The sequence below is a fragment of the Ursus americanus genome, chromosome 5, assembly GCF_024610735.1.
Source record: "Ursus americanus isolate L20-20 chromosome 5, mUrsAme1.1.p, whole genome shotgun sequence".
Taxonomy (NCBI): Eukaryota; Metazoa; Chordata; class Mammalia; order Carnivora; family Ursidae; genus Ursus; species Ursus americanus.
The window spans coordinates 33,894,899-33,922,656 of record NC_142131.1 but is presented as its reverse complement, the minus strand read 5'-3'; the positions used below and the strand labels follow the sequence as shown (position 1 = coordinate 33,922,656).

At 42.2% G+C, this 27,758-nt stretch overlaps 1 protein-coding gene and 1 long non-coding RNA gene across 4 annotated transcripts in view; one reads left to right on the top strand and one right to left on the bottom strand.

Moving 5' to 3' along the window:
- Positions 1-497: 497 nt before the first annotated feature.
- LOC123800211 (uncharacterized) lies at positions 498-17,839 on the bottom strand. Of its 3 annotated transcripts, XR_015724476.1 has the most exons (5): positions 17,742-17,839; positions 13,446-13,651; positions 11,382-11,475; positions 10,633-10,747; positions 498-9,787 (listed from the first exon to the last, which is right to left on the bottom strand). It is a non-coding gene; the product is annotated as an uncharacterized LOC123800211 (long non-coding RNA). The 3 variants fall into 3 exon arrangements; XR_006781862.2 differs by lacking the exon at positions 17,742-17,839 and having other exon boundaries at positions 13,446-16,300; XR_015724477.1 differs by lacking the exons at positions 498-9,787; positions 17,742-17,839 and adding an exon at positions 9,795-10,319 and having other exon boundaries at positions 13,446-16,300.
- The window catches only part of MAP1B (microtubule associated protein 1B), a 91,169-nt gene continuing 79,809 nt past the window's right edge, over positions 16,399-27,758 (top strand). Inside the window, exons 1-2 of the mRNA XM_045809779.2 lie at positions 16,399-16,582; positions 24,392-24,493. Of these exons, the coding sequence (XP_045665735.1) occupies positions 16,399-16,582; positions 24,392-24,493 (286 nt within the window). The remainder of the gene's footprint in view (positions 16,583-24,391; positions 24,494-27,758) is intronic.

The following is a 27,758-nucleotide window of genomic DNA, read 5'->3' as shown; positions in this document are numbered from 1 at the left end:
TGTAGGCTAATGTAAGTGTCTTGATCAGGTTTAAGGCAGGCAAGGCTAAGTTATGATGCTTTGTAGGGTAGGTGTATTAAATGCATTTTCAGCTTACAATATTTTCAACCTATGATGGGTTTTTCAGGGCATAACCTCATCGTAAGCCAAGGAAGATCTGTACCTTCATCCCTGTAACAGTAGATATATGGTTTTATTTAACTTGAATTACAAGTTGGTGTATTTTGGCTATTTTTTGCAATCACACATATAGCAAAACTTCATCTGTACAAAACTCAGTTGTCCTGAAATCTCAGAGACACAGGGGTTGGCTCGGCATGAGAAAGAAAATTGAGAGTGGCCTCTGGTTAACCAAATAAATATTGGCAAATCCATGTATTAAAGCTCATGTGCTCCAGTCAAGAGACAGCTTGACACTGTTTTGGCCTCCTTCCCTTACTACTCAAAGCTTCCAGATTAAAAACTACTTTAAAAAGGAGGAAGTTAGAGATATTTCTTCAAGGTCATAACATTAATATCATCAGTGAGTGATGAGCGGCCAGTCCATCAGCACTGAAGGAGGCAAACAAACCAAGAATGAGTGAGTAAAATCCCCCATATGAAGTACATACTTGACAATTTATTGCAGGGACAACATCCCAACAGCTGCCACTGTATTTCAGTCAATGTTCACAGTGATGACCCTGAGTCATCAAATCAAGTAAATTAGGTTCAGAACAGTCTGCAAGAGGGGAGGAACATGTTAGGCAAACAGAAAATTAAGTTATTCCGATTCATTCATTTATTAAGCAAATCTTTACTGAATCTATTTATTTATGTGCCAGATGCTGTGCAGGACTTGGGGACACACAGATACCGAGGCAGCAATTCCTGCTTTCAAGAAATTTATGTTCTAAATCAGAGGTTTCAAAGCATGGTCAGGGAACCCCTGAGGGCCCATGACATCCTTCCAGGGGATTTTCATGGTCAGGCTATTTTTTCCACATTACTAAGATGGCATTTTTTTTCACTCTATTGGCATTTGCACTTAGGGTACAAAAGTAATGGTGCATAAAACTTAGCATGAATTCCTTAACATTTATCAAGACAGTGGCACCAGACATCCTAGTAATCATTGTCTTGTTCACCTCCATGCACAGAACAAAAATGCCCACCTAACTGCTGAACATCCTTGACAAAGCAGGAAAAATGATTAATTTTATTAAATTTCAACCTGAAGTATACATCTTTTTCATATTCTGTGTAATGAAATAGGTATACATAAAGCACTTTTGCTGCATCCTGACGTATGATGGTTGTCTAGAGGAAAAACATTTGTGTGATTGAGTTGCAAGCTGAACTAGCCACTTTTTCATGGAACACAGTTTTTATTAAAAGAACGATTGACAGACTGTGGTTATTTGGCAGACGTTTTCTCAAAAAAGAACAAAGTGAGCTTGTCCTTTCAAGGAGAACAACTGACAGTATTTATAGGCAATAATACAATTTGAGCTTTCAAATGAAACTTAGAGTTTTGGAAAACAAGAGTTTGGAGTTTCCAATAATTAAAGACTTCTCTGATGAGAATGATAGTGATATTAACAAATTTATTTTTTGATATTATATAGTGAAATTGTCAAGTTGGAATGATGTATATAACTCGGCAAATCACTCTTTTCCAAATTACCAAATTGTATGATGTTACAAAATCATGCTTTGAGGAAAGATCCATTCAAAGTGGAAAATAGACCAATGGTTTTAATGTAGCAAAATACAGAAAGTTTGTGGATTTGCTTTCAGATTACACCTTGAAAATGAACTTTAAGAATCCCCCACTTGTCAAGTTTTAGCATAGTATTAAGAAGAATATCCATGAAAAGGCTTTAAAATACACCTCCGTTCTCTAACTGTCCCTGAGACTGGACTTTCCTCATTTATTTCAACCCAAAACAAAGCATTGCAGCATGTTGAATGCAGAGGCAGAAATGAGAGTCAATTGCAAAAGTGTAAAACAATGTTACTTTTCTCTCTAAAATTTTTGTTTTGAAAAATATAATTATTTTCATAAAAATGTGTTTTAGGCGTTAACATGTAATACATGTGCATTGTTATTTTAAGCGAATCAATGAATTTTAAGAATTTCCTAATTTTAATTTCTAATACAATAAATATCAGTAGATATTACCCCCATATATACATCTCTTCAGGGTCCTCAATACTTTTTAAGAATACAAAATGTGCTGAGACTAAAATGTTTGAGAACCACTGCTCTAAGAAGAAGATCTAATAAATAAGTAATTCTTTTTTTTTAAAGATTTTATTTATTTATTTGACAGAGAGAGGACGAGAGAGCACAAGCAGGGAGAGCAGCAAGGGGAGAGGGAGAAGCAGGCTCTCCACCAAGCAGGGAGCCTGTTGTGGGACTTGATCCCAGGACCCTGGGTCAGGACCGGAGCCAAAAGCAGATGCTTAACCAATTGAGCCACCCAGGTGCCCCATTAAATAAGTAACTCTAACGTACTATGTCAAGGGCTTTGATAGGAAAAAGTACAAGGTAACATGGAAGGGTAGAGGACAGGCATCCAGCCCAGTCTTGGAGAGTGATGGAAGGCTCCCTGGAGAAGGTTATCTCTAAGCTAGGACTTGATGGATGATAAGTTAGCATGCCAAGAGGGGTACAATGTTCAAGATGGAAAGAAGAACTTATACACAGGTCCAGAAGAAAGAGGGAGGGTGGTTCAGTCAGGAAAACAAAAGTTGTTTGGTGCAGCTAGGGAATAGTTTGTGACAATGTAGGTTGTTCTGATTACATAATTATTTTAATAAAATAAGTATATATCGTTTCAATAAAATAACTTAGTAAGGGTTAAAAATTGCCTCTGATCTCAAATATACATAATACTAATGGGGGAGCAAGCTGGAAATGGTCTCTGGTATATTGCCCCTATTTATAGGAAGTCTTAAAGAACTACCTTAATAAGTTTTCACGAATATGTGATTACAAGTTATAATCTATATTCTGTGATATTTCTAAAGCCAAAAGACCTTTTATAGTGTTGAAAATAATTCTAATGAGATGTTTGATTTGAATTTGATTTGAATTTGAAAGAATACTAGTTGAAGTTTAAGGCCTGATATTCTTCATAAATACTCGATTTCCACCCAGATCAGTGACAGTTATGTCACGAACTTGGGTTATATCTAACAGTGATTGTTCTCTATGAGTGACATAGATTGTAATATGAACTCCATGTCTCGATGGCCTCTTTGTCCTGTTGGCCATATGGCCACCGTTTCCTTTTTTTCCATTTCTTTTCTGTTTTAATAGTGTCTTCCCACAGCACTAAAGAAAACCTTTAAATCAAATACCCTGGAAAACTCCACCAAGAGCTTGGTGTTGCCAGATACCAAGGAGGCTTGTGTCCTGAAGGCCAGGCCAGGTCATCAGCAACTCTTAGAGGTATGTCCCTCCTCAAAGTCCCTGGTTTATCCCGTGGGTATTCATGAGCTGGAACAGAGATTCTGAGAGGGATTTTTCTCTTTCTGGAAGAGGTTCAGAAGAAACAGAAACAAATATTTATGGCTTAGAGGTCGGGCCTAGTACAATTGGTATCTTGGAATAGAAAGCCACCACAATCACGTCACTGTGATCTTTGAATGGCAGGCTACTGTTAAGTGTTACAGAATTAGGATTTGCTGTCAGGAGAATGCAGTGGTAAGGTCATATTGCTACATTTCACAAACTTTATCCAAGTGGCCCTATTTAGTTTAAAAATGTTTGTAGCGCATGCCAGAGAATATTTTTGGCAGGGATCATATCTATTAACTTACGTTTGCTGCATACACATTGCTTTATCAGTATGTCATTTGCATTATATGTTGCATGTTATTTGTTTATTTGTCTGTGTCTTTTGTGGCTCCTGAGAACCCTGAAGGACAAAATAATACAACCATGGGTGGATTACAGTTTGACATTTTTTACAGTATATTATATTTTAAGGCACTATCACACAACAACAAAAAAAGCAGCAAAAATAGGTCAAAGCAGTAAAACGAATTTAAAACTGAGATCGATTTTGTAACTATGGATACCACCTATATCTCCCAGAAGATTTTAAAATAAATTAGACATGTAAATATGCTATATCCCTAGCAACTGTCTGACACCAGTGTGCATATAGTGAGTGGTGTATGAGTAAATGAATGGATGACTAAACTCTAACACATAGAAATGACAGATATCCATGGTTTTCAAATGAGGAAATTGAGACACAACGAGGTGAGGTCGCTTGTCCAAACACCCACACAGCTAAAGAACAGGGGGACTGGGCTTTGAAGTCAGGCAACCTGACTATAGACTCACTTGATTAACCTCTACACCACATTTTAATATTAAAGTTTTGAGAGATCATTTATATTTAGGTAATGTGACATCTTCCCATCAAATACGCTGATTAAATATTTAGCAATTACTTGTTGGATGAGAAGAAGTCAGACACACAAATATGGGTCTAACTTCCTTGCTGTCAATAATCACTTCCTGGGATCGTCTCCCTGGTGGCAGTGAGGGGGGGTGGATCAGAATCCCCCGGGGGGGAAATCATGAGCAGCTCAAGGACTAGCCCAGTGGTCTTCATGTTGAAAGAAGCACCCTGAGTAGCACCCTCCTCCACATTTCCACACCGTGTCCTACTGTCATGACTAAAGTAAATGCTCTTCCAGATCCTATCAAAAGGTCCTTTCACAATTACCCTTTGCTTTGGTTTGGTTTGTTTTTAATCCTGATGATTAATATATTTTAAGTTTCAAATGTTCAATAGGCAGTCGATTTTTATATCTACCGCAGGAGGGCATGGGGCTTAACGGGTTGAGAAATGACGATTTGGTCGTGTTTCCTCAAGGTTGTAATAATATCTGTTAGCGATAGTCGTAATAACCTTCCTGCGCTGGGTGTGCATTCTGGGAAAGGGAAGCATGGGGATTCAGAGAGACAACACTTCTGAAGTCTGCCACAACCTTGAAGGTAGTACCAGTGCCTGGGTGCGTGGGTACTGTTTCGAGGCTGGTCATCATCCCACACTCTTTACGGTCAGTTGGACCTTCTTATGTCCTCTAGAATGGCCAGCTTCTCACTCCCAGCTGTTTACGGAGGAATGGTAGTTCAAGGGCATTCAAGATGCTGCTTCATTCCACGTGGCATCTTCACAATTCTTTCAGTGGCATTCTGTCCAGTGAACCTTCTAAAGAATGTTTAAAATGCCATTTCTCGGGCACCTGGATGGCTCAGTTGGTTAAGTGTCTGCTTTCGGCTCAGGTCATGATCTTGGAGCTCCGGGATGGAGCCCCACATTGGGCTCCCTGCTCAGTGGGGAGTCTGCTTCTCCCTCTGCCCTTCACCCCACTCTTGTTCTCTCTCTCAAATAAATAAATAAAAGTTTTAAAATCTTTTTTTAAAAAATATTTTAAAGATTTTATTTATTTATTTTTGTGTGTGAGAGAGAAAAGGACAGCAGAAGCAGGGTGGGGAGGGGCAGAGGGAGAAGCAGGCTCCCCGATGAGCAAGGAGCCCCATGCTGGACTCCACCCCAGGACGCTGGGATCATGACCTGAGCCAAAGGCAGACACTTAACCGTCTGAGCCACCCAGGCACCCCATAAATAAAATCTTTAAAAATAAATAAATAAAATGCCATTTCTCCACTTTCCCTGATTTTTCATATCTGCCCTTCTCCTCTGGAAAGTAAGCTCCATGACAGTAGGGACCAAGCTTGTTTTTCTCATCATTGTAGCTTCAGAAACTACTACCGTATGTGGTACACGGTAGATGCTTATTAAAGATGCATGGACTAAATGAATGTATGAGCGACCAAATAAATGACCATGTGCTGACATCACAGCTTGGAATTGTTTTCTTTTAATCTCATTATCTGTATATGATTACCGTCTTTTCCTATCCCTTTTAAAAAGCTGTCTCTCACACGTAGAAAGAATCCATTTCTGGAGTAGCGAATCTGTAAACAGCTGTGGAATTCTAAACAAACCAAGCTCCTTTCAGAAATGGCAGAACTTGAAATGCCATTTAACGGGCAATCAGATACTTGCTGACTGGAGGATTTGAGAGGAGTTGCCCATAATTTTCTTTATTGCTAATTTAAATCCCAGTGGATTTCAGATGTTCTTATCCAGCTTCACCCTGTTTAGAGAAGGAGTACCACCTACCCCGACTCTGCTCTTGAGAGGCACGGAGATGAGAAATGCCGATTGGGCAGCTTCGCAGGCAGTCCAAGTCTTGGCCTGTTCTCGATTGTCCTCATAACCCCTTCTGTAATGTGGGGTGGGATTGGGGCACAGTCATCTAAGACGCCAGGCTACGTGGGACCTTTGCAGAAGGAATTACATATGGAATTCTACCTCCCAAAGCGCCTAACAACCCGTGTCGGTCTCCTACTGCTGTTGCAACAAACCGCCACAACTTCAGTGCTTTAAAACAGCACAGGATTATTATTTTACAGTTCTAGGGATTGCAAGTCCTAACATCAAGGTGTCAGCAAAGTTTCGTTCCTTCTGGAGGCTCTAGGGAAGAATCTATTTCCTTGACTTTTCCGGCTTCTAGAGACTGCCCACATTCCTTGGCTCAAGGCCCCTCCTTCATTTTCAAAACCAGCTGTGAACCTTCAAATCTCCATCTCTGTCCGTCACCTCATCACATCTCTCTTACATCTTCACATCTCCTTCTCTAACTCAGACACTCCCGTATCCCTCTTATAAGGACCTTTGAGGTTGCATTGGGCCCACCCAGATAATCCAGGATAATCTCCCCATTTCAAAATCCTTATTAATCAAATCTGCAAAGTCTCTTTTGTTAGATAAAGTAACATATTCACAAATTCCAGGGATTATGGCATGAAAACCTCTGGGGACTATTACTCTGCCTGCCGCCCCACCCCACCCACTTTCTTCCTAATGGCCTCATAAAGTGGCATTCAGGTCCTCCCATCTCCCAGTGCCAAGCACATTCACAGGCTGCTGGAGGCTTCTGTATCACTTCCTCCTTCTGAATTTTCCTTGGTCATCCCAGCTGGATGCACCTGCTTCTTCTGCTGTACTCCTTTGAGCAACCTGAACCTTAGCAGGGCATTCCTTTCTGTTGCCTTACACCATATTTGTATGTGTATATGTTACTTCCCTGACCAACCTGAGCCAGGAGCCAACACTTTGCCCTCCTGGGACTCAGAACAGTGTGGCAGATTGCAGGGACTCAGCTGTTGCTGCTAGTTCTCAGCAGATAACATGTGAGCCACTTCTCCCTGGGCCTGGTGCCCTCCAGATGTTTCCCCCAGAGTACCGGGACAGAATCCCTTACGCCCTACCATGGAGCACCATTGCTAGCAAGTGATGGCTTCCCTGCCTGTGAACTGGTTGGATTCCACAATCACCTTCCACTTAGAATACATCATCTCTTGGGGCTGCTGGTGGCCTGGGGAGGGAGACTGCATTTACATCTCCTGCTTTCCACCTTGCACGAGCCAGGCTTCTTACTGCTTTGCCCTTCGCAGTGGCAGGGGCTGCTTGTTTGCAGTGCTGGCTGAGAAGCTCCATCTCTAAGCAAGCTCAGCTATTTCCAGTATCATTCTCTTCCCCTCAGGATGCCATTCTCTACATGTGTCAGGATGACTCACTTGGCACTTACGCTGGGTAAGAGCTTGAGCTTGGTGAAAAGGCACTGGCTGAGAATGTCCCAGTCTCATTTTCAGCCACTCCCTGGGAAGGCCTCACCTTAACCCGGGTGGACTCTTACCTACCCAGTAGCCAAGAAAGGCAGAAGTATGAGTGTTTAATTGCCAGGCACTAGGTGAAGCTTGGAGCTGGGCTGACGTGAATTAAAGGGCAAGGTGGGTTAGGGAATAAAAACAAGAAATCAAAGTTTCTGCTCTGACACATTTCACAGTCAACTGGGGAAAAAGAGAAGTCACCAATTCATTACAAAATTCTGCAAAATCTTCTATCGGTTAAGTGCTGTGAAGTTGGGAAAAAAAGTCACAGTCTTCATCTGGATAAATCCAAAGTATTAAACCTGAAGTCTTACAATACTAGAGAAAACCCTGGGAGAATTTTTCTTATATAATCTCAGAATGGCAAAGGCCTTTCTAAATACAAATAGGACTCATAAGCTGCAAATGAAACAGTAGTTAAATTTAACTACATAAAAAAATATTCCCCACAGAAAATCTATAATACATGAAGTTAACAAACAATTGCCAAACTGAGAAAAAGGACTTGTAAGTCATATTACATAACAAGACTAAGTTCTCTAATGTATGAAGGGAACACATAAATCAATAAGAAAACACTAACCATCCCAATAGAAAAATGGGCAAAGGTTATAAGCAGACAGCTCATAGCAAAGGAAATGCTATGGTCCTTATACATAAGAAAAGATGGCCCGTATCCCTTATAATAACAGAAATGCAACTAAAATTACATAGAGATGTACTTCTTGGCCTAAAAATTGGCTGTATTAAAAAAGTTGGAAACCATTTATATTGTTAGGAATCAGCAGCCCATTCGTGTTACTGGTAGAAGTACCTATTGCTAGCACACCAACAGCGGGCAAATTTTCAACATCTATCACAATTATAGACACGCATATTCTATGACTCGGCAGTTTTGGTAGGAATTTATAGAAAACGACATCTATAGAACCTTACTTACTGTAGCACTGTTTCTGTTATCAAAAGATTGGAAGTAATCACCAATGGATGAAGGATAAAAAAAACCAGTAGAGTGATCAATTATGATAGTCACCTGCACAATAGGATTCTGCACCTTGCTCAAAAGGAATGGGGATGCTCTTTATGACAGTTATGGAAATATTTTGAAGATATATTAAGTGACAAAAGTAAGGCACAGAACAGTGTGTTCTGCGAGCTGCATTTTAGTATAAAAGAAGGGAGGAGTAAGCTACTGGTTGTTTTCCAGAATAAGCTCAGGAGGGTTTTAGTGGATGTTTTTGCTCATGCTATTCTCTTCATGTTGATTGTCCTTTTTCCATCCCTGCCTATTGAAAAATATTTATTCTCCCAGGACAATTTCAAATATTTCTTCCTTTATGAACTTTTATAATCTCCTGGATTAAATACTCTCTTGATTGAAAAAAAGTATAAAATTTTTAAGAGAATAGTTTTAAGGCTTTGGGTGAGGGTTCCTTCCTAAGGAAGACAACCCCCAAAAATTTATAAAGGAAGAAGATTGATTTAATTGTATAAGACATTTAATATTTTATATGGGCAAAGACATCATAAATGGACTTACAAAAAAATCTAACAGAGTGAGCATCATATATTGATGACAAAGGCGTCCGGCTTATATAAATAGCTCCTACAAACCAACAAAGACAAAACCAACAGTCCAATAGGAAAAAAAGGGCATTTTTAAGGACAAGTGCAGTTTGTTAAAAAGAGACAAGCAAATAAAAAATGTTTATTTTTAAATGAATATTTTTCTCCTTTTGTTGAGTAAAAAATAAAGAGGTTTATACTATAGTGGGGAAACAGTCAAGGATGTGGTGGGGGTATAAATTGTTAAATTTTCTTTGTAAGGTAATTTGGCAGGAATCATCAAATGTTAAAAATACGTATCACCTTCAGGGGCGCCTGGGTGGCACAGCGGTTAAGCATCTGCCTTCGGCTCTGGGCGTGATCCTGGCGTTATGGGATCGAGCCCCACATCAGGCTCCTCAGCTATGAGCCTGCTTCTTCCTCTCCCACTCCCCCTGCTTGTGTTCCCTCTCTTGCTGGCTGTCTCTATCTCTGTCAAAAAAAAAAAAATACGTATCACCTTCAACCTGTCAATTGGACTTTTAGGTGTCTGGGCTCAGAGATATATGCACACAGAAGCACTTAAAAGTATCGTCATTATAACATTATTTACAATAGGAAAAACCAAGATCTCTTAAGGACCACCAATATGGGAAAGTATGCATGAACCAAGATAAATTCATTCTGTCGTTGAGGTGCAGTAATTTAAAAAATAAAGTGGATTTCTTCATATTTGCATGGCAAGAGTTCCGAAGGGAAATGCCACTGAAGTACAGTATGTAAAATGCTCTTCTGCTTATGGCCCTATAATGAGGCCATGTGGTAAGAAAGTGAGGGCAGCCTACAGCCAGGGAGGAGCTGAATCCTGCCAACAACCACATGCCTGAGCTCAGAAGCAGATCCTTCTCCAGTCAGGCCTTCAGATGGTCACAGTCACGGACCCAGCCAACACTTGGCAGCCCTCTGAGCGACCCTGAAGCAGGGAGCTCATCTAGGCTGTACCTGGATTCCTGACCTAGAGAAACTGTGATGATAAACATTGTTTTAAGCCAATAAAATAAAAAAATAAAATAAAATAAAACATCATTCTGTTTATGAGGGAAAACTATATGTATGAGTATATATATGTGTGTGTGTGTGTGTGTGTGTGTGTGTAGGGGGATAGGTATGTGTCTGTGAATATACACAGAATATATGTAACTGTTTGCATACATACACATACATAAATATGAAAAAGTATATATATAAACAGTTTAGCTTAATAACTGTCATTACATCTAGGAAGGGGAGTAGAGTTAGTACTGGAGAAGGAGGGGCTTTGATTTTGTGCTCTATACCTTTACAAGGTTTTGTTGTTTATTGTTGAAAGGTAGTGATGAGGACCCAGTTCATACAACTTGGAGAAGGGACTTGGTCTCAGTTGACTGGCCTCCCAGTGCAATATTTTTTCCACTGTTCCACCAAAAGAAAAGAAGAGGCACTTGCTGAGTCAGGGATGATTAAATAGAAATAAATATGAGACATTTTCCTGGCTATGAAGGACACCACTGAATTTTCAGACACTTTCCTCTCACAGCTAACCTAAATAGCCATTATTGAAAGGAGACCCATTTATTTCATGTGCAAGGAGTATGGCTACACCTACCACGACACAGCACATAGATCATACTTTTAAAATCTTCTCTAATACCCCATACATTGTAAATCTTTTTCTTAACATTTCTTGTTCTTTTTTCTTTCCTCAGACTCTTAATTTTTCTACAGCTAACTTAAAATTTGGAAAGGACTAACCAATACTGAGTAAATAAATCTATTTACTATTTCTTAACCCTTACTATTTACTATTTCTTAACCCTTAAATGACACATTGCTTTAAATTACATTCTAGAGTCATTTTAATTTTGAACAGTAACACGATATTAGAGGCTCATTTTATGTAAAATTTTCTCTTTTAGGTCCTCCTCTCTTATTCCTCTTCCTAACCAATAATTTGCTGCACTTGGTTTCCTTTAATTTGCTCTAATTCCTATAGCATGGAGGAAGAGTGTTATATAGGGAATGTCATGGACTTTGAAGTCTGACATACCTGAGTTTTTATAGATTTTCTGTGATTTGGAGAAAATCATCTAACTTCTCTGCATGTCAGTTTTTCATCTGTCAACTGGCCAGAATAATAACTCCTGGCAAAAAAAGAAATCACAATGAATTAGAAAATACGAAGGGAATAAAATGAAAACACAACGTATCAAAATGTGTAAGCAGGACTTAGAAATGTATCGTCTTTATTACACATATGAGAAAAGAAGAAAAACTGAAAATCAATTGTCTGAGCTTCCCAAGAAGCTAAAATAGGAAGTAAAATAAAACCCAAAGATATCAGGAGTGAAATAGTATAACTAAGAACAGAATCAATGACAATATAGGCACATACATACAGTAGAAAATGATCAGCAACATCAAATCCAAATTGATAAACTCCTAGCAAGAATGAACAGGAAAAAAAGAAAATACAGACTACAAAGATCAGAAAACCAGAGGGATCTTAAGGCCATTAAAATGATGAATAACAATATCAACTTCTTAGGAGGTTTGTGAGAATTCATTGAAGCAATATACTTAGAGCACCTGATACAGTATAACACGTCTTATAGAAGCCATTCGTGTAGTTGTTGATACCCTGAGCACATGCTCTGTGCTGGGCACTGGGAATCCTCAGGTGAGTTGGTGGTTATGTGTGAATGTGGGGGGATAAACATGGCTCTGGCCTCCACAGAGCAGAGTCCAGTGGTGAAGACAGACGAGTCTTTTTAAATTACATACAAAATGTGAAATTCCATTGATAACAAGTGGAGCTTGGAGCTGAGTGCATATGGGTGCCTATGAAAGGGTTAATTGACCTAGTAAGGACGGTCAGGGAAGGCTTCCAGAAGGAGGCGATAGCCGAGATGCCATCTGCAGGGCAAGTAGACATTGACTAGGTGAAGTTAACTAGCAAGCGCTTTCAGCAGGTGAAAGAGGAAGGGAAAAGATCCTGAATTTGGAAGAAGCATGCTCTGATGTGACATCAGTGTGGCTGAAAGTGGAAAGCAAGGATGAGGGGGTGGCTAGATACAGCTGAGGAGATAAACGGGGGCCAGACTTTGTGGGGCCTTGTAGGCCATGCTAAGGAGTTTGATCTTTATCCTAAAAACTATATGGAGCCATTTAAGAGTTTCAGGTACGGGTGGGTAACATGACCAGATCAGAAAAGATCACCCTCCACGTAGTGTGAAGCAGGGGTTGGGTGAGGGTCCCATTGAATATACTGATGCCAGTCAGGTGACTATTGCTGCTGCTTAGGACAAAACAATGTAACTATTGTTTATAATATAAATTAAACTGGAAATGACTCAATGCCAATCCATAATGGACTGCTTAAATAAATTATAGTAAATAAAGACAATGGGTTACCATGCAGCTATAAAGGGAAAGAGAAATATTAATCTATGCTGCTTGGAATTATATCCAGGTTATATTGTTAAGTGAAAAAAGCAAAATGGAATGGAAGAATTGTGTGTATATATGCTGTTTATTTAAAAAAAGGTAGGAAGGATATACACATATATATATCTATATATCCTATCCATATATATGTATATATCCTATCCATATCCATATATCCTATCCATATCCATCCATATATATATATATATATATCTATCCTATCTCTCTCTCTCTCTCTCTATATATATATATATACACACACACACATATATATATTGAATTTTTAAAATAGAAGGCTAACCCTTGGCAGAAGAGTTAGAGAGGGAAGGGGGAGGAGAAAGAGAGGCTAAAGGTCTCTGAATACAGACCTTGTTTTGTAGATCTGACTTTGGGACCAAATATTTTACATAGTTATAAAGCAAAATTAAGTATAAAAAATCAATTCATAAAAACTGAAAACAAAATGAAACAGATGAACCGAATTATGTATTGAGTTAATAGCATAATCATAGAGAAATGAATTAATTGAAGTGACTTTAAAACTGTAGCCCTTTGGGATCTATCTAATAACAAAGAAAATTGAAAAAAAATCCTAAAGCGCTTTTAACATTTTTATTGTTATTCTGAGAGTGTTATGTATGAATTACTTCAGAAACCAATTTCTTACCTGCATATCCCCACGTCTCATGATGATAGTAGGTCGGATTACGGTGTGATAGTAGAGAGCAGTGGATGGATTGAAGAGTTACTTAGGTAAAACTGACCAGACTTCATGCTCAGTTGTCCATGGGGCTAGGGGTCAGGGAGGAGTCTAAGACACCTGTGAGGTTTCTGGCTTGCATCATAGGATAGATGGTGATACTGTTCGCTGAACTAGGAAAAGTGAGAGCATCAGGTTTAGGGCATAAAAATGATTTTGGTTTGGAGCATGTTGAGTCTGAGGTCTCTTTGGGACATCCAGGTGATGTCAGGTGGCAGCAGGCAACGCAGGCGCTCTTCTGTTAGTTTTCCCCTTCTACCTCCTTAGCACAATTTTTTTTTTTTTTTGAGGTGGGGATGGGTGGGGACTACTTTTCTAGTTTGTAGTGTCACTTAATATTCTGTTCTTGTTTCAGAGGTCTCGGTAGTCGTGCCCAACTTCATGTTACCTGCACATTTTGTAAGAATGTTTTTACTCCATTGTCCAGGAAACTGGGACAAAACAGGTGTATTCATTAACCATGCTTTGATTGCTTATTATTCCAATCACTGTATTACGTATTTATACTTACTATCGTTTACACCTTTCCTACAAAGTTACTCACACATTTTTTTATAAAGATATTATTCTCTCCAGTCTCTAACGAAGAGAACGAAGATCAAGAAGAATAAGTCCCTTGCCCAAAGTTACAAAGCCGTACAGTAGCAGTCAGCATCTCTAGTCTGTTTTTCAAAGTCTGGGTGATGACTTAGGTGGTTTGTGGTCATGGCATTTAATTGCACTGACTCATACAGTAAGAGAGCTCCTGTGTTACTTTCATCCAACCTTCTGTTCTGACATGGAGAACAACTCAGGTGGTAGTGTGTCTTAACACCTCTCTAACACTTGCTAATCTCTGTTTTTATCTAGAGAGCCTACCCTTGAGGGTCAGAATTTTCACAAATAAGAGTGGACAGCAGGAGTTTAATTGCATTATCTTTTTTTCAGTATGTTTATCTTAGGGATACCTTCTGTTTATAAGTGATATTAGTGTTTCCATTTGTAAAGCAATAAAGAATTTCATTAAAAATAAACCTAAGTAAAAGAAATAGAGCTAAAGAAAATTATTACATAAATAAAAGTAGTGGTGTTTCAGAGCAAGGGAGGACGATCAGGACAAGACAGTGGGCTGCAACGGCTGACCTCTGGAAAACAGTGCTCCTTACCAAACCTCCTCCCCCAATTATGGGCGTTGCTGCTGGCCTTACCTCTCTAACAGAAACTGAAGGCCTTCTCTTGACCAAGAAGTGATCTGTTACCATCTCACTTGGGAACTGTTTGTCACTGTTCACTGGTGAATGTGGCTCACCAGTGAGCTTGTCACAGACCTCAACTGCTGTGCGCCAGATGGTATCTTATTCCCCATTGATCAGACTGGCACGTAGGAAGGAATCATGGCCTTTGGCTGCCCACTGTGTTTCCCAAGCCAGGGTTTCAGGAAAGAGCTAAGAGCAAAGTGTGTATCACCAATAAGTTATGGTGGTTAATAGGTAAGACAATGAATTAATTTGGAAATCTTAGCCTATCCAGGTGATTTTTTTTTACTAATATGCATTCTAGTATTAAAACTATACTGACTAGTCTAATTTCCATCCAGTCCTCTTTCTTAAGTTTCAAATCCTGCAGTCTTTTATGATAGTACCATGTTTGCATATTTTGTTCTTTCTTTACAACCACAACCCCTTCCTGGGACAGAAGCTATGTTCAGGAGATCTGTGAGAAATGGTTGTAGATGGGCTGCCTTTAAGCATTTTTATGTGTTCTAAACACAAAGGCAATAAAAATTCCCAATGCTACATATATTTTTAAAGATATCGTCACATGAAATAATTTTGCTTGTGTGTCCCCTAGGGAACTGAAAAGTACATTATAGTCACTGTAATCCTGCTGGGAGACAGTATCTTCTCTTTATTCTTTGTTATGCCTGATACTATCTGTTCAGCATATTATTAAGAAAAGAAATCTGTATCTAGAAAAATGCATCTGTATTCCTCTCATTTCCCATGAGCACCACAAAGCCAGTACTTATTTATTTTTTAAACCATTGGGACTTGCAGCATAGGGTCCAAAGCCTGAATAATATTAGGGTTAGGTTTTGCATTTTTGATGTATTAAGTGAAGGTGGAAAATATTGGTTAATATGTCTTCCTAAGTCCACAAGGTCAAAGAAAAGGCAGGGTCCATCTTCCTGGGCGGGGTACCTCCAGCACTACACCCGCTGTGCTATCTATCACAGCACCTGAGAATTTGGTTTCATCACAGGCGGGACACCAGGCAGAGGCCCGACTTGTGCATCTCGTACAAGGTAAATACCCCACTGTAAAAATGGAAACCCATTCCACGCTCCTGCGCAAGCCGGGTACGTGTATGCAGTCGGCAGTGAGTGTGTAGAGGGTGTAGGTGGGTAGTGTTTTCCCCCTTCGCGGCTGCAGCGGGGGCCCTTAGGGTCCCCCAGGCCCTTGACTCTCGGCCCTGCTCTGACCATTGTCCGCACACCTCTTCCCTCCAGCTTCCGGGCCGCGGGCGAGATGATTTGCTGCAGATGACATCAGCCCTGGGCCAACGGCTGGAGGAGCGGAGGCAGCCACCGCGTGAGGATGTGCCGGGTGGTCCTTTCCTCCTCCTCTTCCTCCTCCTCCCGGCTCCCAGCCTAGTCTCCATATAAAAGCGGCGCCGCCTCCCCGCCCTCTCTCACTCCCCGCTCCTCTCCGCCGCGCGCTCTAGGAGAGGGCGGAGGGGGAGGTGGCGCGCAGCGCCAGGAGGAGGGGGAACGCAGGGGGCGGAGCGGAGACAGCACCTTCGGAGATAATCCTTTCTCCTGCCGCAGAGGAGAGGAGCGGCGGGAGCGGGACACTTCGCCGAGGCAAAGCGGGCCGGCAGGATGGCGACCGTGGTGGTGGAAGCCGCCGAGCCGGAGCCGTCCGGCAGCATCGCCAACCCGGCGGCATCAACCTCGCCTAGCCTGTCGCATCGCTTCCTCGACAGCAAGTTCTACCTGCTGGTGGTCGTCGGCGAAATCGTGACCGAGGAGCACCTACGGCGCGCCATTGGCAACATCGAACTCGGTAAGAGGCCCTGAGTCCCCAGGGGACGCGCTCGAGGAGACGGGCAAACGCGACCCCACCCAGGGCGCGACCGCCACCCTTCTTCTCAGGCGCGCCCCGCACCCGCACCTCTCCCTGCCACCACCTGCACTCAGTCCGGATTCTTTTTTGGACTAATATCGGAGAATAATGCGAATTATTAGATGTGAGACCCAGTGGGAGAGTCTCTCCTAACCTTGAGGGATCTGTCATCAGGCTGGGTCTGCAGATCCCAGCTGGCCACCGCCTCTCCCGCTAAATGAAATGCAGGTGTCCGAGAAGCAGAGGCCACAATAAAGCCCAAACCGCAGGGAGCTAAAGGGGCGGGGGGACTTGATGTAAACACTGCTTTTAGACCTCTGCTGTCCCCCGCAAAATGCTGGGACTCCCCCCTCCCCCTCGCCGGCAGACCCGAGGCTGAAGCACCATGTGCCTGGGCCCGCGTGGGAATCATCCTCACCGCAGCCACCTCAGCCCCCCGAGATATGCCTTTTCTGGCTTAAAATCTCCCGATTTGGTCTTTCCTCGCAATGACTAGGCTAGTCCTGGGGCCACGCCCGCCCCCCCCCCCCGACCGCCCCACCTCCACCCGGGACGCAGGGATGGAGAACCGCCGCGCTTGGTTCCCAGACGGCGCCGCCTCGCTACCGCCCCTGGGACCCTGGGTGCAGCTTTCAGAAAGGACAATGGGACCCCAAGTTGCGGGGTGGGGCTTCTTCTTTCAAAAGTCTCAGTCTCAGTAGAGATGGCTTGGGCGGGGGGGGGGGGGGGCTCAGCGGGTTGGGCCAGCGCCTCGCCCGGTGCGCGCACTAGGAGCGCGCTCTGCAGAGGCCGAATAGCGGTTCGCCTAGAACCCTGGGCGGGGCCGTGAGGGCCCGGCGGGCGCAGCCTCGGGCGCGCACACCGACCGCCCCCCCCAGCCCCACCCGGGCTGCCGCAGTGCCCCCATCCACTCGCCGCACCTGCCCCCCGCACTGCGGCGCCCCCATCGGGCGCGGTCGGCCGGGCGTGCGCTACGCCGGGGCCTCAGGCTTGGTGCTGCGTACCCCCACCTCTCCCTCGGCCCGGCTTTGTTGCGCTCGAAGCCCCCCCCCCCCCCCGAGTGGTCTCTGCCTTTGCCTTCACTCCTGGCGTTCCAGACCTCCTCTCGCCCCTGACAGAGGTCGCCAGGTCCCTCCGCAGCCCCAGCCCGCGCTCTATTCTCTTGGGGTGGTGCTGAAGCGTTTCTGCCTGGAGACACCGGCTGGTGGGCGTGGTGCAGTCCGCACTGCGGTCTCTACGGCAGCCCGAGGCGGACAAAGGGCGTTCACGCAGCCCTCGTTCCCCGCTCCCGGCGCCCCCCCACCCCCATAAAAGACGAAAGGAAAACCTTATTTTCGATGAAAAAATTAAAGCTTGTTTTCTGACTCTGCATTTGGAAGCGGCCGCTTGTCCCCAGAACAAAAGGCTGCAGGGTGGGGACTGGAGTTGCAGACCTGGGTTCTTTTGTTTAACTTTAAAGCACTGATTTTCCCTTTCAGCTTAAAAAAAAAAAAAAAAAGGAACAGAATGGAGTCGTGTAATTTTATTCGAAAAAAATTCAAGAATAAGAGGTTTCAATAGTGAAATGCCTTATTTGAGCATCTCAAAACCCTTCCTTTTCAAACTATAGGCCTTTAATGTGATCCCTCCTTAGTTTGTTGGCATATTTTCTCCTTGGAAAATTTCACCCGTACTGACTTTGGGTGTGGCTGCCAAAGGAATCAATGATTTCGGATTAAAAACAATTATTGTCAGCACTGTTGCCGGGGAATAATAATACATTAGGAGGTGCTTTGCTATCTGTAAGATTTTCAGAACCACCCGATGTGGTGCCGGGAGAGGGATCATCAGCCCCATTTCAGAGATGGGGACCCGCTCAAGGTCACATCACTTCTGGGTGACAGAAGTACCAGCACTGCACCGGTACGGATTTTCTGGCTCTGTCCTGATGTGAGTGCTGGGCGGGCAAACATCAGAGGAAGATCAAACGCGGCAGTTTGCGGAGCTTGTCTTTGTATAGCCATCCACTTGTGGGCAGCGCCCCGTGCAGGGAGGTGGCTCAGCAGTCACCTTCCTGCCGTAATTATCTTCCTGCTTTGTTACTCTGCTGATCATCCTTTCGGTACCCCATTCCTCAGGGGCTTTATTCAGTCCGCTTCGGTTTGAGGAAGAAAATAAATGTATCTAGGTAGTGCTATGAAGTGCTCTGTCTTTACACCTTTTCACACGATTAGCATGCAGGAATAAAGTCCAGATTTGTCTTTTTGACGTTAATTTTTAAAAAAATGTATTGAATAGAGAGAGAGGGAAAGGCACAAACCACAGATGAGGACCTCAGTGAATTTTCACAAAATGAGCACACCCGTGTTACCTAGATCAAGAAACAGGCATTGCTGGAATCCCAGAAGCCCCCTCATGCTCCCCTTTCAGTCACCATGACTTCCTGATTTTTAATTCCCTAATTTGGTCGGGTTTTTGCACAAAACTCCAAAATTGCTGTATTGATCCCATTAACAATCAATCAAGTGAGTGAGCAGAGCCATTTCCTCACGCCCAGGAACAGATGCTGCTTTTCCTCCGGAGATTGCTCTCCTGGGTCCTGGGGTCTCAGATGCAGCTCAAGCTATAGGGCCTTCCCGTACTAAGCGAAATTGCTCCCCTCGCTCTTCAGACAGTCCGAGATGACTTAGCAACAGGGCGGGCTGGCTGTTTCCCTGGGCCTCCGCCTGCAGGTCCCAGCTGGGCCTCCTCCAGAGGTCACTCTGATACCACTGCTATTGTTGCTGGTGCCTGCAGGCCACGTTGTATGAAGCGAGATGGAGATGAGATGCTCCGGGGATTCGGCTCCCATTGAGAGCTGCAGCCTGGGAACGCAGTGCATCACTTGTTAGGCTTGCTTCCTGTTTCCCCTCCCATCTTAACTGACGTTCCATGCGTTTGGAGACCCTGGTGACTTGGAATTCTGCCATCTGATTACCGAGGGTTCTTTGGGAAGCCTAGAAAATAAACCTACGGGAAGATGGTGGTAATGCAATAAATCGATAGGCCTGAAACATCCCGATGTGGATGCTTAGTAAAGCTTTTTGAAACCACGGAAGAGAGATGGCTCCTCATTTTCTCAACTGGATTCGAAATGTGTAATGTAAGGTTTGCTCATATCTTCTCAAGTTGGAAACAATAGTCTTCCCTTGGACTGGTCTAGCTTTATTTTGTTAGTTACGCAGCACTTCACGCCAAACCACTGTCGATACCACCAAATGGGTCTCCTTGGCACCTTTTTCACCCTCTTCCTAATTAGCCCCCAGCTTAGACTTAATAGCCACCCCCATTTTTAGCAGAGTCTCCACTCCTCCAGTTTATTTTAGGACATTGACTACATACATCCATGGCTTGCAGACTGAATTCTAGAGCCTTGGGAAAATTTTCATTGCTTTATTTTTTTGCTTTATAAAGAATACTAAGTGTCAGTTTGACGCTTTCAATTGCTGGTAAAGAGTGTAACCTTTCTCTGGTTAACATTGGGAATCAGCAAGATTTGTTTATGAAAAGATAGATGTGTGTAACCTCTACTGCCCTGGATTTTGAAATGTAAATTCAGCTGATTACATTGTAATCGTCTGATGTTACTTTATGGATTGTCTTCAGTTCAAGATGGTGAAGAGAATTAAGAACCCAGGAAAGATTTGGGGTTTAGTTTTCATTTTATTTTAACAGGAAAAAACCAACACATGGTGGAGGTTAGAAGAAACGTTGGAGAGTGTTACATCTATTATGTTCATCTTTCTACTTTCCAAAGTCAAAAGGCAGATAGATTTCTGCTTGTATTGCTTAATTGGTATTATCTGGTGAGGGTTCTGTGATCCAAGCTGAAATCCAAGCCAGTCCCCAAATGTAAGGTCGTTAAATTGATGATTCATTCTTAATCTTCTCTAAAGGTTTACTTTTTAAATAAGTTCTAACTTTTAGACCAATAATAATTATAAATCACTTCTTTTGTTTGTTTCCAATGTGGGAAGCTGTCAAAAGACCTAAATTATTTATCATCAACGCTTTGAAATGATGAGCTCTATGTAAGATATTGCCTGCATTGCACATAACGTGTATGTTATGAACATCAAGTTGTTGGCTTAAGAAAAAGAAAAAAGCCAATTGAAAGTTTGGTCAAGGGAAAAAATAGGAAAACTTCTTTGAGAAATAAACCTTGAATTTAGCTCTTTTTTTGTTTTAATTCTCTTTCTTCGATTTATGATTCTAATCTGCCTCGTGATCACTTTTCAGCGTAGTTTTACAGATCAAATCTTACAGTTTAGAGGTTAACCATTTAGGTACTAGCAAAAAATATCCAAAAGCCTGTGGATCAGAGGGATCAACTAAAAAGTTCATAGGAAAAAATCAACTTTCAAAGGCCCAAATAACTGTCAGGTAGAACCCATGGGCCATTTCAACATGTAACGAATGATCATTTTGTTGGTTTTTCCAATTTATGGTCTCTTCTAGGAATATAGATATTAGTCTTTAAATGGGAGGTGCTTTTTAAAAATTGTTGATTTTATTAAATAATCCTGCAAAATGCTTGCATGATTGGTAGGCTTGGCAAGATATAACCTGTATAAAGTAAGGGAAAGTGACTCCTCATTGTTCACCCTGACTTGTTCCGTAATGAACACATCTCAACCCCCCTCCCCCAACACACAACCTTTTCATTTCTCCCTTTTCCATCTGTAAACTTTATGTGCACTTTAGCCTCCCTTTTGTGCCTTGCTTTCCCTTGGATTCAGAGAACTGAGATAAAAAGATCTTTGTGACCCTCATTCACCTTGGCTGGAGGACTGGCCTTCCACAGCCAGGCACCCCAGCCCCAGATTAGGTGGGAGAATTCTCAGGATGCCCAGCCATAGGTCAACTTCCCAGGGGTGACAGATGTCCTCTGGGCCTAGAAATGTAATCAATGGAGGTTGACCTTCAGATGGTGGAGTTGTTCTGTTCTGCCCCAATGTAGGTAAGCCAGTAAGGGGCATAGTGTTCATAGAGTGTTGGAGAAACAAAGGCTCAGGAAAAAGAATGTGGCAAGAGCCAAAGAAGATCTTTTTCTGTCCTATAAGCTTTAGAGGGCCCACTGTTGGCTTCCTGTTAGGCACAGAGGGAAGATATATAAATCTAAAAATGCAGTAGGAACCTTCTTTGAGAAATGGTATTTCTCTTCACCAGTATCATTCAGTAGAAGGTACAAAGAAATTACAAAGTATATTATTTCTAAAATTGGTATAGAAAGTGGCCTCATTCCAAAATTTTCCTTTCCAACTAAAATAACCAGTAAGTCCTTTGTAACCTTTCTTTTATAAGTGGTAGTAGTGAATTATACATTGTTAAGACATAATTTGGCTGGCAATTGCTCCCTTGAAAAGAGAACCCTAAATTTTTAGTTTCATTGGCAATAAAAAATCTGACAAGTATTATTTTTATCAGCCTTTTACTAGTGTAATTTAAAAATTAATTTCTAGATGGTTTTACTGTTTTATATTTTTTCCCTTGCTAAATTACAAATCATACAGCCAGGAGTTTATGAACTATAAAGCAAACATTTAATTGCCTGTGTCATGGCAAGTTAATTGAAACCAAGGGGAACATGGCAAACAACAACGTAAGCGCAAGTCTACATATAACCCCAGATGAAGTCATTCGAACGATGGAGCAATTTGCACATAACGCAGAACAAAGGCAGAAAAATCGTACGAATTTAATTTAAATACATATGTCTCCTTATTAACTTAGTGACCCAACTTGACAAGCCAGGAGACAAAGTGGAGCTCAGACCTGGCGCACAGAGAACGCAGTTCACAATTACCAATTAAGCAGCTCAGACAGGAGCTTGACGGTTTTTCACACTAGCCCGGTGTATAGTGTATACATTGAAGTAAAATATTCTAATGAATTCAGACCTCTCAGCCTGTCAAGCTTCCTGTGAAACAAAAAGAACCCATTTATCATTTCTGCACTAAAAAGATCTGCAAAATCTCAACATGCCTTTCTTGTTAAAATTTAAATACTCCATTAGCACAAATGCAAGCTGGGGCTGTTGATGTTTCCAGGGAGACCCATAAAATTCTCCCTTATAATTTAGCCTCTCTTTAGGAATGTTAACTCTTCCACACCTGAATGCTTCCCATGCATCGTATGATCAATTTCTGCCTCTATTTGGTGGACATACATCTCTTTGAAAATATTCCTCACAGTCAAAAGGTGTTTGGTGTATAAGCTTGAAGACAGTCTAGATGTGCAGTCAACTGAGTTTCCAGAATCTTTGTGTAATACATTATACATATACAAGACACACACACACACATATATATACACACACAGACGTAAAAGCATACATACACACGTACCTTGTTTCTTTGCGAGATAAGAAGACTGAACAAGATATAAATAGGGGTAAATACAGACAGGTATTAAGGATTTATGGGTGTGTTTAAATACTGTACTGCTATTTATACTCCCAAGTCTGTTTGAATGACTAATGATCAGCAAAAAAGATTAAATGACCTGGTGTTTATTTAAATAGAGATAGTTTGTCTGCTCTATTTTACCTGGAGGGTCAAGCCCCTGCTCTTAGTAGGTATGCAGTAAACGAATGTCGTTGTTGCAGTTTGTTCCTGGCAATTGAGGCAGTTTGTTCCTGGCAATTGAGGATGCTCGAGGCAAGGGTACCATCACGGATACTACGTAACGGCTCTATCATGAGCTATCTATTTGGGAAAATATAAAAATACATTAAAAAAAAACCAAACACGTTCCAGAGTTTCGTGGCTTCCCAGCTTTCCCTGGCTTGCTCCCCGGCTCTTGCTTCTTCCATGTCCTCTGGGTTCCCTCTGGCCATCTCCTTTAGAAGGACAGGGGGAGGAGGGGAGGAGGGAGGTAGGACATCGGAGTTCCTTCGACCCCAGCTTCCAGCCTAGTGAATGGAAGGAAGCCTGAATCTGTGTGGGAAGAGACAGTTCAGGGCCCCTGGCTCTGTAGAATTTTTTTAAAGTATAAAATGTTGCCACATTTTTTGCCTCTGGATAAGAAAATGGAGTACAACTAACAATTGTGAATGAAAGAACTACCTGCCAAGCTAGTCAGGTGAAATAATGCAGGGGAGGACAGAGAGGGCAAGTCCTTAAGACTGAGATCCAGTCTTCTTATCAAAGATCACACACATTTTGTATTGATATCTAGGAGTTGAGAAACCCACGTCAAAAATGGGATGGGTAAAGAAAAGAAACCATATGTGCCCGCAAAATGCGTATGCACACTGCACACGCTACCATTTTAAAAACAAAGGCCTGGGTTTGAATGCCAGCTTCCCCACCCTCACTGTCCATTTCCTTGCCACCTACAAGTGGACCCTGGGAAGACTAGAGATGATCTGGTGGCCTCTTCACTGCTATAGAACTTAACCATCTTCCTGTCCTTTCTATTCCCTCCCTAGAGTAAAGCCTGTCATTTTCCTAATAACTGTTTTCTTTACTCTCCCAGAAAAGCTGCATTTACATTTTATGAGGGGCAGAAGTTCAGTCTACACTGCTAGTTATCCCTCTCTTGTGGCCTGGTAGGGAGACCTCCCGAACCCTCCTATTTTGTGGGCATCCACTGCTAGCCACCAAGCTCTTCAGAAAAGAAGTTTCCACATCCTCCCTTAAAGCCTGAGAAATGTCACAATGATGTTTTCCAAACCACTCTGAAATGACTAACTGGAACTCTGTCAATTCTCTTCTTTTCCCTCCTTAGGAATCCGATCATGGGACACAAACCTGATCGAATGCAACCTGGACCAAGAACTGAAACTTTTTGTGTCTCGACACTCTGCAAGATTCTCTCCTGAAGTCCCAGGTGAGGCTGTGGGTCAGTATTAGTCAGCCTAGACCTTGAAAGGACTGGGGAACAGGCCAGTGACCGGAAAGCTTTGCCCGGGGCATCAAAAAGACTTTCCTCTTATTGCTAAAGGTTTCTTTGTATTTATTATCAACTAGGTTAGCAAGAAGCAACATTTTAAGAAAGTCAATTCTAAGTTATCACTGTGTGGGTTCTCCATTTTGTGGATTCTTAGCGAAAAGTTTTAAAGTTCTGGGGTACATTTTTTTTTTTCTATCTCACTGTCCTGTCTGACTTCAAGGGATTGCAGACTATTTAAATATTAATTCTATTCAAATAAAGCTATGAATATAAATTGGCTGCCCTCCGCCCCCAGAATGCCACAACTTCCTTCCCTCCCTAGAAAAAAGGAAACCTCTCCATTTCAAAATGAAATATGGCTCATCATTTCATCATTGCATTGTCACCCACTTTTCTTGGTGTGGGTAAAAGAGTCTGAAATTCCAAACTGCTATTAAAATAGCCTTTTTTTCAGAGATGAAAAAGAATACCACAGAGTAAAGGTAAGGACACAAAAGCTGGTTACATGTGGAAATGCTACCAGTAGCCAGCGACCTCAGTAGGGATGTACTCTGACCCATGCTCCTAGGCCGGGGGATGTCGTGAGACTGGCCCACCTTATCTTCCTCTTGTGAGGAGTGACCCATAGTTGTCCCTCTTGGTCACCTTTGAGGGTTATGAGCAGAGGTGCGAGCCCATAAAGACTCCCAACCCGTGTTTCTCAAAAGCTCTGCCATTGATCTATCATAGACAGCTGTATTGCGTTTTAGTTCCTGGATATCACTTACATTTTTATGTAAAATAGAGAAAACTCTTTTCTAGCTACATGATTCTGTTGTATGATTGCTAATTTTATTGGCTTTGGTATAAAATCAGGATGGGGTTCCGCCTGTTTTTGATTGATTACATCATATTCCATTAGCCTTATACATGCTGAGATTATCGAATGTCATGGCTTCATGAATCACACTTGGCTGCAGCAATCTGCCCATGGGACCATCCCAGTTCTTCTCTTTGAGTTTGATATTAGAATGATGTCCCATATATTTCGGTTGTCCGAATGAATTGTTGCTTTCAAGCATGGAACTGAGTAAATGTGCTAAGAAAAACATAGCAGGAACTGGTTCGTTAAAAGTTAGCTTGCTGCAAGGCCACGTGAAAAACCAGCTTTTAAGTAACTTTGCTTTGCGGAGAAAAACAAAAAAAAGAATGATCCAGAGACTATCAGACAGCACATGGTTTGCTGAAGTAAAGGTACAGTATGTGGTTGCTTCTTACGTTGTTGTGTTGTGTTTTATGCCTTGTACATCTCCATAACTTTTAAACACATCGCACAAAAATAAAAATAAGAGAAGTACCCTTCCCAACAAGTATGTTTCAAAATGTAAAAGACAAGTTTTTATCCTTTCTCTGTGGATCGTTCTGGCTTTCTTACTAAGAATGTTTGTAAAGCTACTTTTTTTTTTTTTTTGGTAAACAAATCATGTGATTCCTCTTATGTTCATTCATCCTTGGATTGACTTGGCAGAATGACAGCTGTGTATTGCAGAATGAAAGTCTGCAAGAACTGCTCAAGAATTGACCATTTTTGACCAAAGACCTAAGATTACTCTTGTGGACTAGAAAGGTCAGGTCCTCCAAACCACCACTTGAGCCCAGGGTGCCTTGTTTTCCCTCCTTTTCCTGCTCCTTCCTGTTACCCACCTAGCTGTATATCAGTGCTGTGCTCGGTGCTAGGTCTAGAGATGGGCCTCTGGACATGCAGCAGTCCTCCCATTCTTGCTGACTCCCCTTAAAAGGGACCTTCCCTTTTAAGCCTAAGAGTGCACTGTGCAGCGCTGGGCCTCTCCACTGAGGACTGAACATTTAGAACAGAGCCACTGGAGTATTGCCCCTGTGTGGAGAGCATTCAGAGTGGCATGAAGGTCTTTAACCAAAACTACTATAGATGAGGGAAGCACATGTCAGATTCAGTTTCAGGTAAGTAAGTGTGTTTTGGAGAGAAGAGATGTCACGTTGGAGGACATGGATGCAGAATGGGGAGTGAATGGACATCACAGGCTGATCACTGGATTAGACCCAAAGAAACCTTTAGCTTTTCCTGAACGAACAGGCCTAGGTTTTAGGGGAAATTTGAAGTTTGTTTTCAAGTGGGTCCAAGTCTAATGGTCTCTTCCCCATTCCCTGAAATTCTGTAGGAACTACTGTCTACACCTCAGGCACCCTGAAGTGGAGCCAGCTGAACCTCTGTATTTAGGGTTTCAAGAGTCTAAGTTAACCTAAAGGCAAGGAACAAGGTGAAGGACGGATTCATTAAACACATAAAGCCATTCAGTCAGTCAGTTAGGAAGTCACTAAATAGGACCTATACACTGTGCCAGTCAAATATTCATTGTCTTCCCTGACACAAAGAGATCAGGAGCTAGGGTTGCTCTTTTTCTGTTTTCCGTCCATGTTATTATTGCTTTGTTGTTGTTTTTAAGCACTGGAGATCACTTTTTAAACAATGGCGGCAGCCTCCAAGGCAGCCGACAGATCGACAGACGTGCGGGGGCACCAGCTCCTCTATTGTCTGATGCTAGTTTTGTATTCATTTTTAAATACGATTTTGAGATTCAGTTTGGCTGTTTCTTCAGGATTGCAGGGCTCATTCAAGCCCACCCTGGAAGATTTAGTCATCTTGCACAAAAATATCCTTTGAGCAGGAATCTGGAACAGGAGTGCTTTCTCTGTACAAGGTGGGGGTTGGATAGTATGAATGGTGAGGTGGTGGTTCCCCAAGTTCCCTGGAACTGAGTCCTGGGATCACTAAGCCTCCCCAACTCTAGCATACTCTAAGTTTTGGAATGATCAGTCATCCGGGCCATCTTTTTCTCTCTGGAACCTGTTGCAGCATTGACTTGCCAAAAGATCACTCATCAAACTCTTGCTCTATGCCCAGGGCTGGTCTGCTGCTTTGCCCTGTTGTGAAACCATTCTTGGCCGTATCTAAGCTGGGGTCCAGCAAGACTAGTTATCTTGAGAGAAAAGGTTAGGTACTCCATCATGAATCCTCTCCAGTCTTTCACTCAAGGAAAGTCCAATAATTGAGTCTTTTCTATATAGAGCCATCATCTTGTTTCCTTGTATTTATGAATTCCAGTACTATCAAAAGTCTTTATATATTATAGCATGTGTTTTGTACCTTAATCACATTGGCTGAGAATCATTTTCTAAGTCTCAC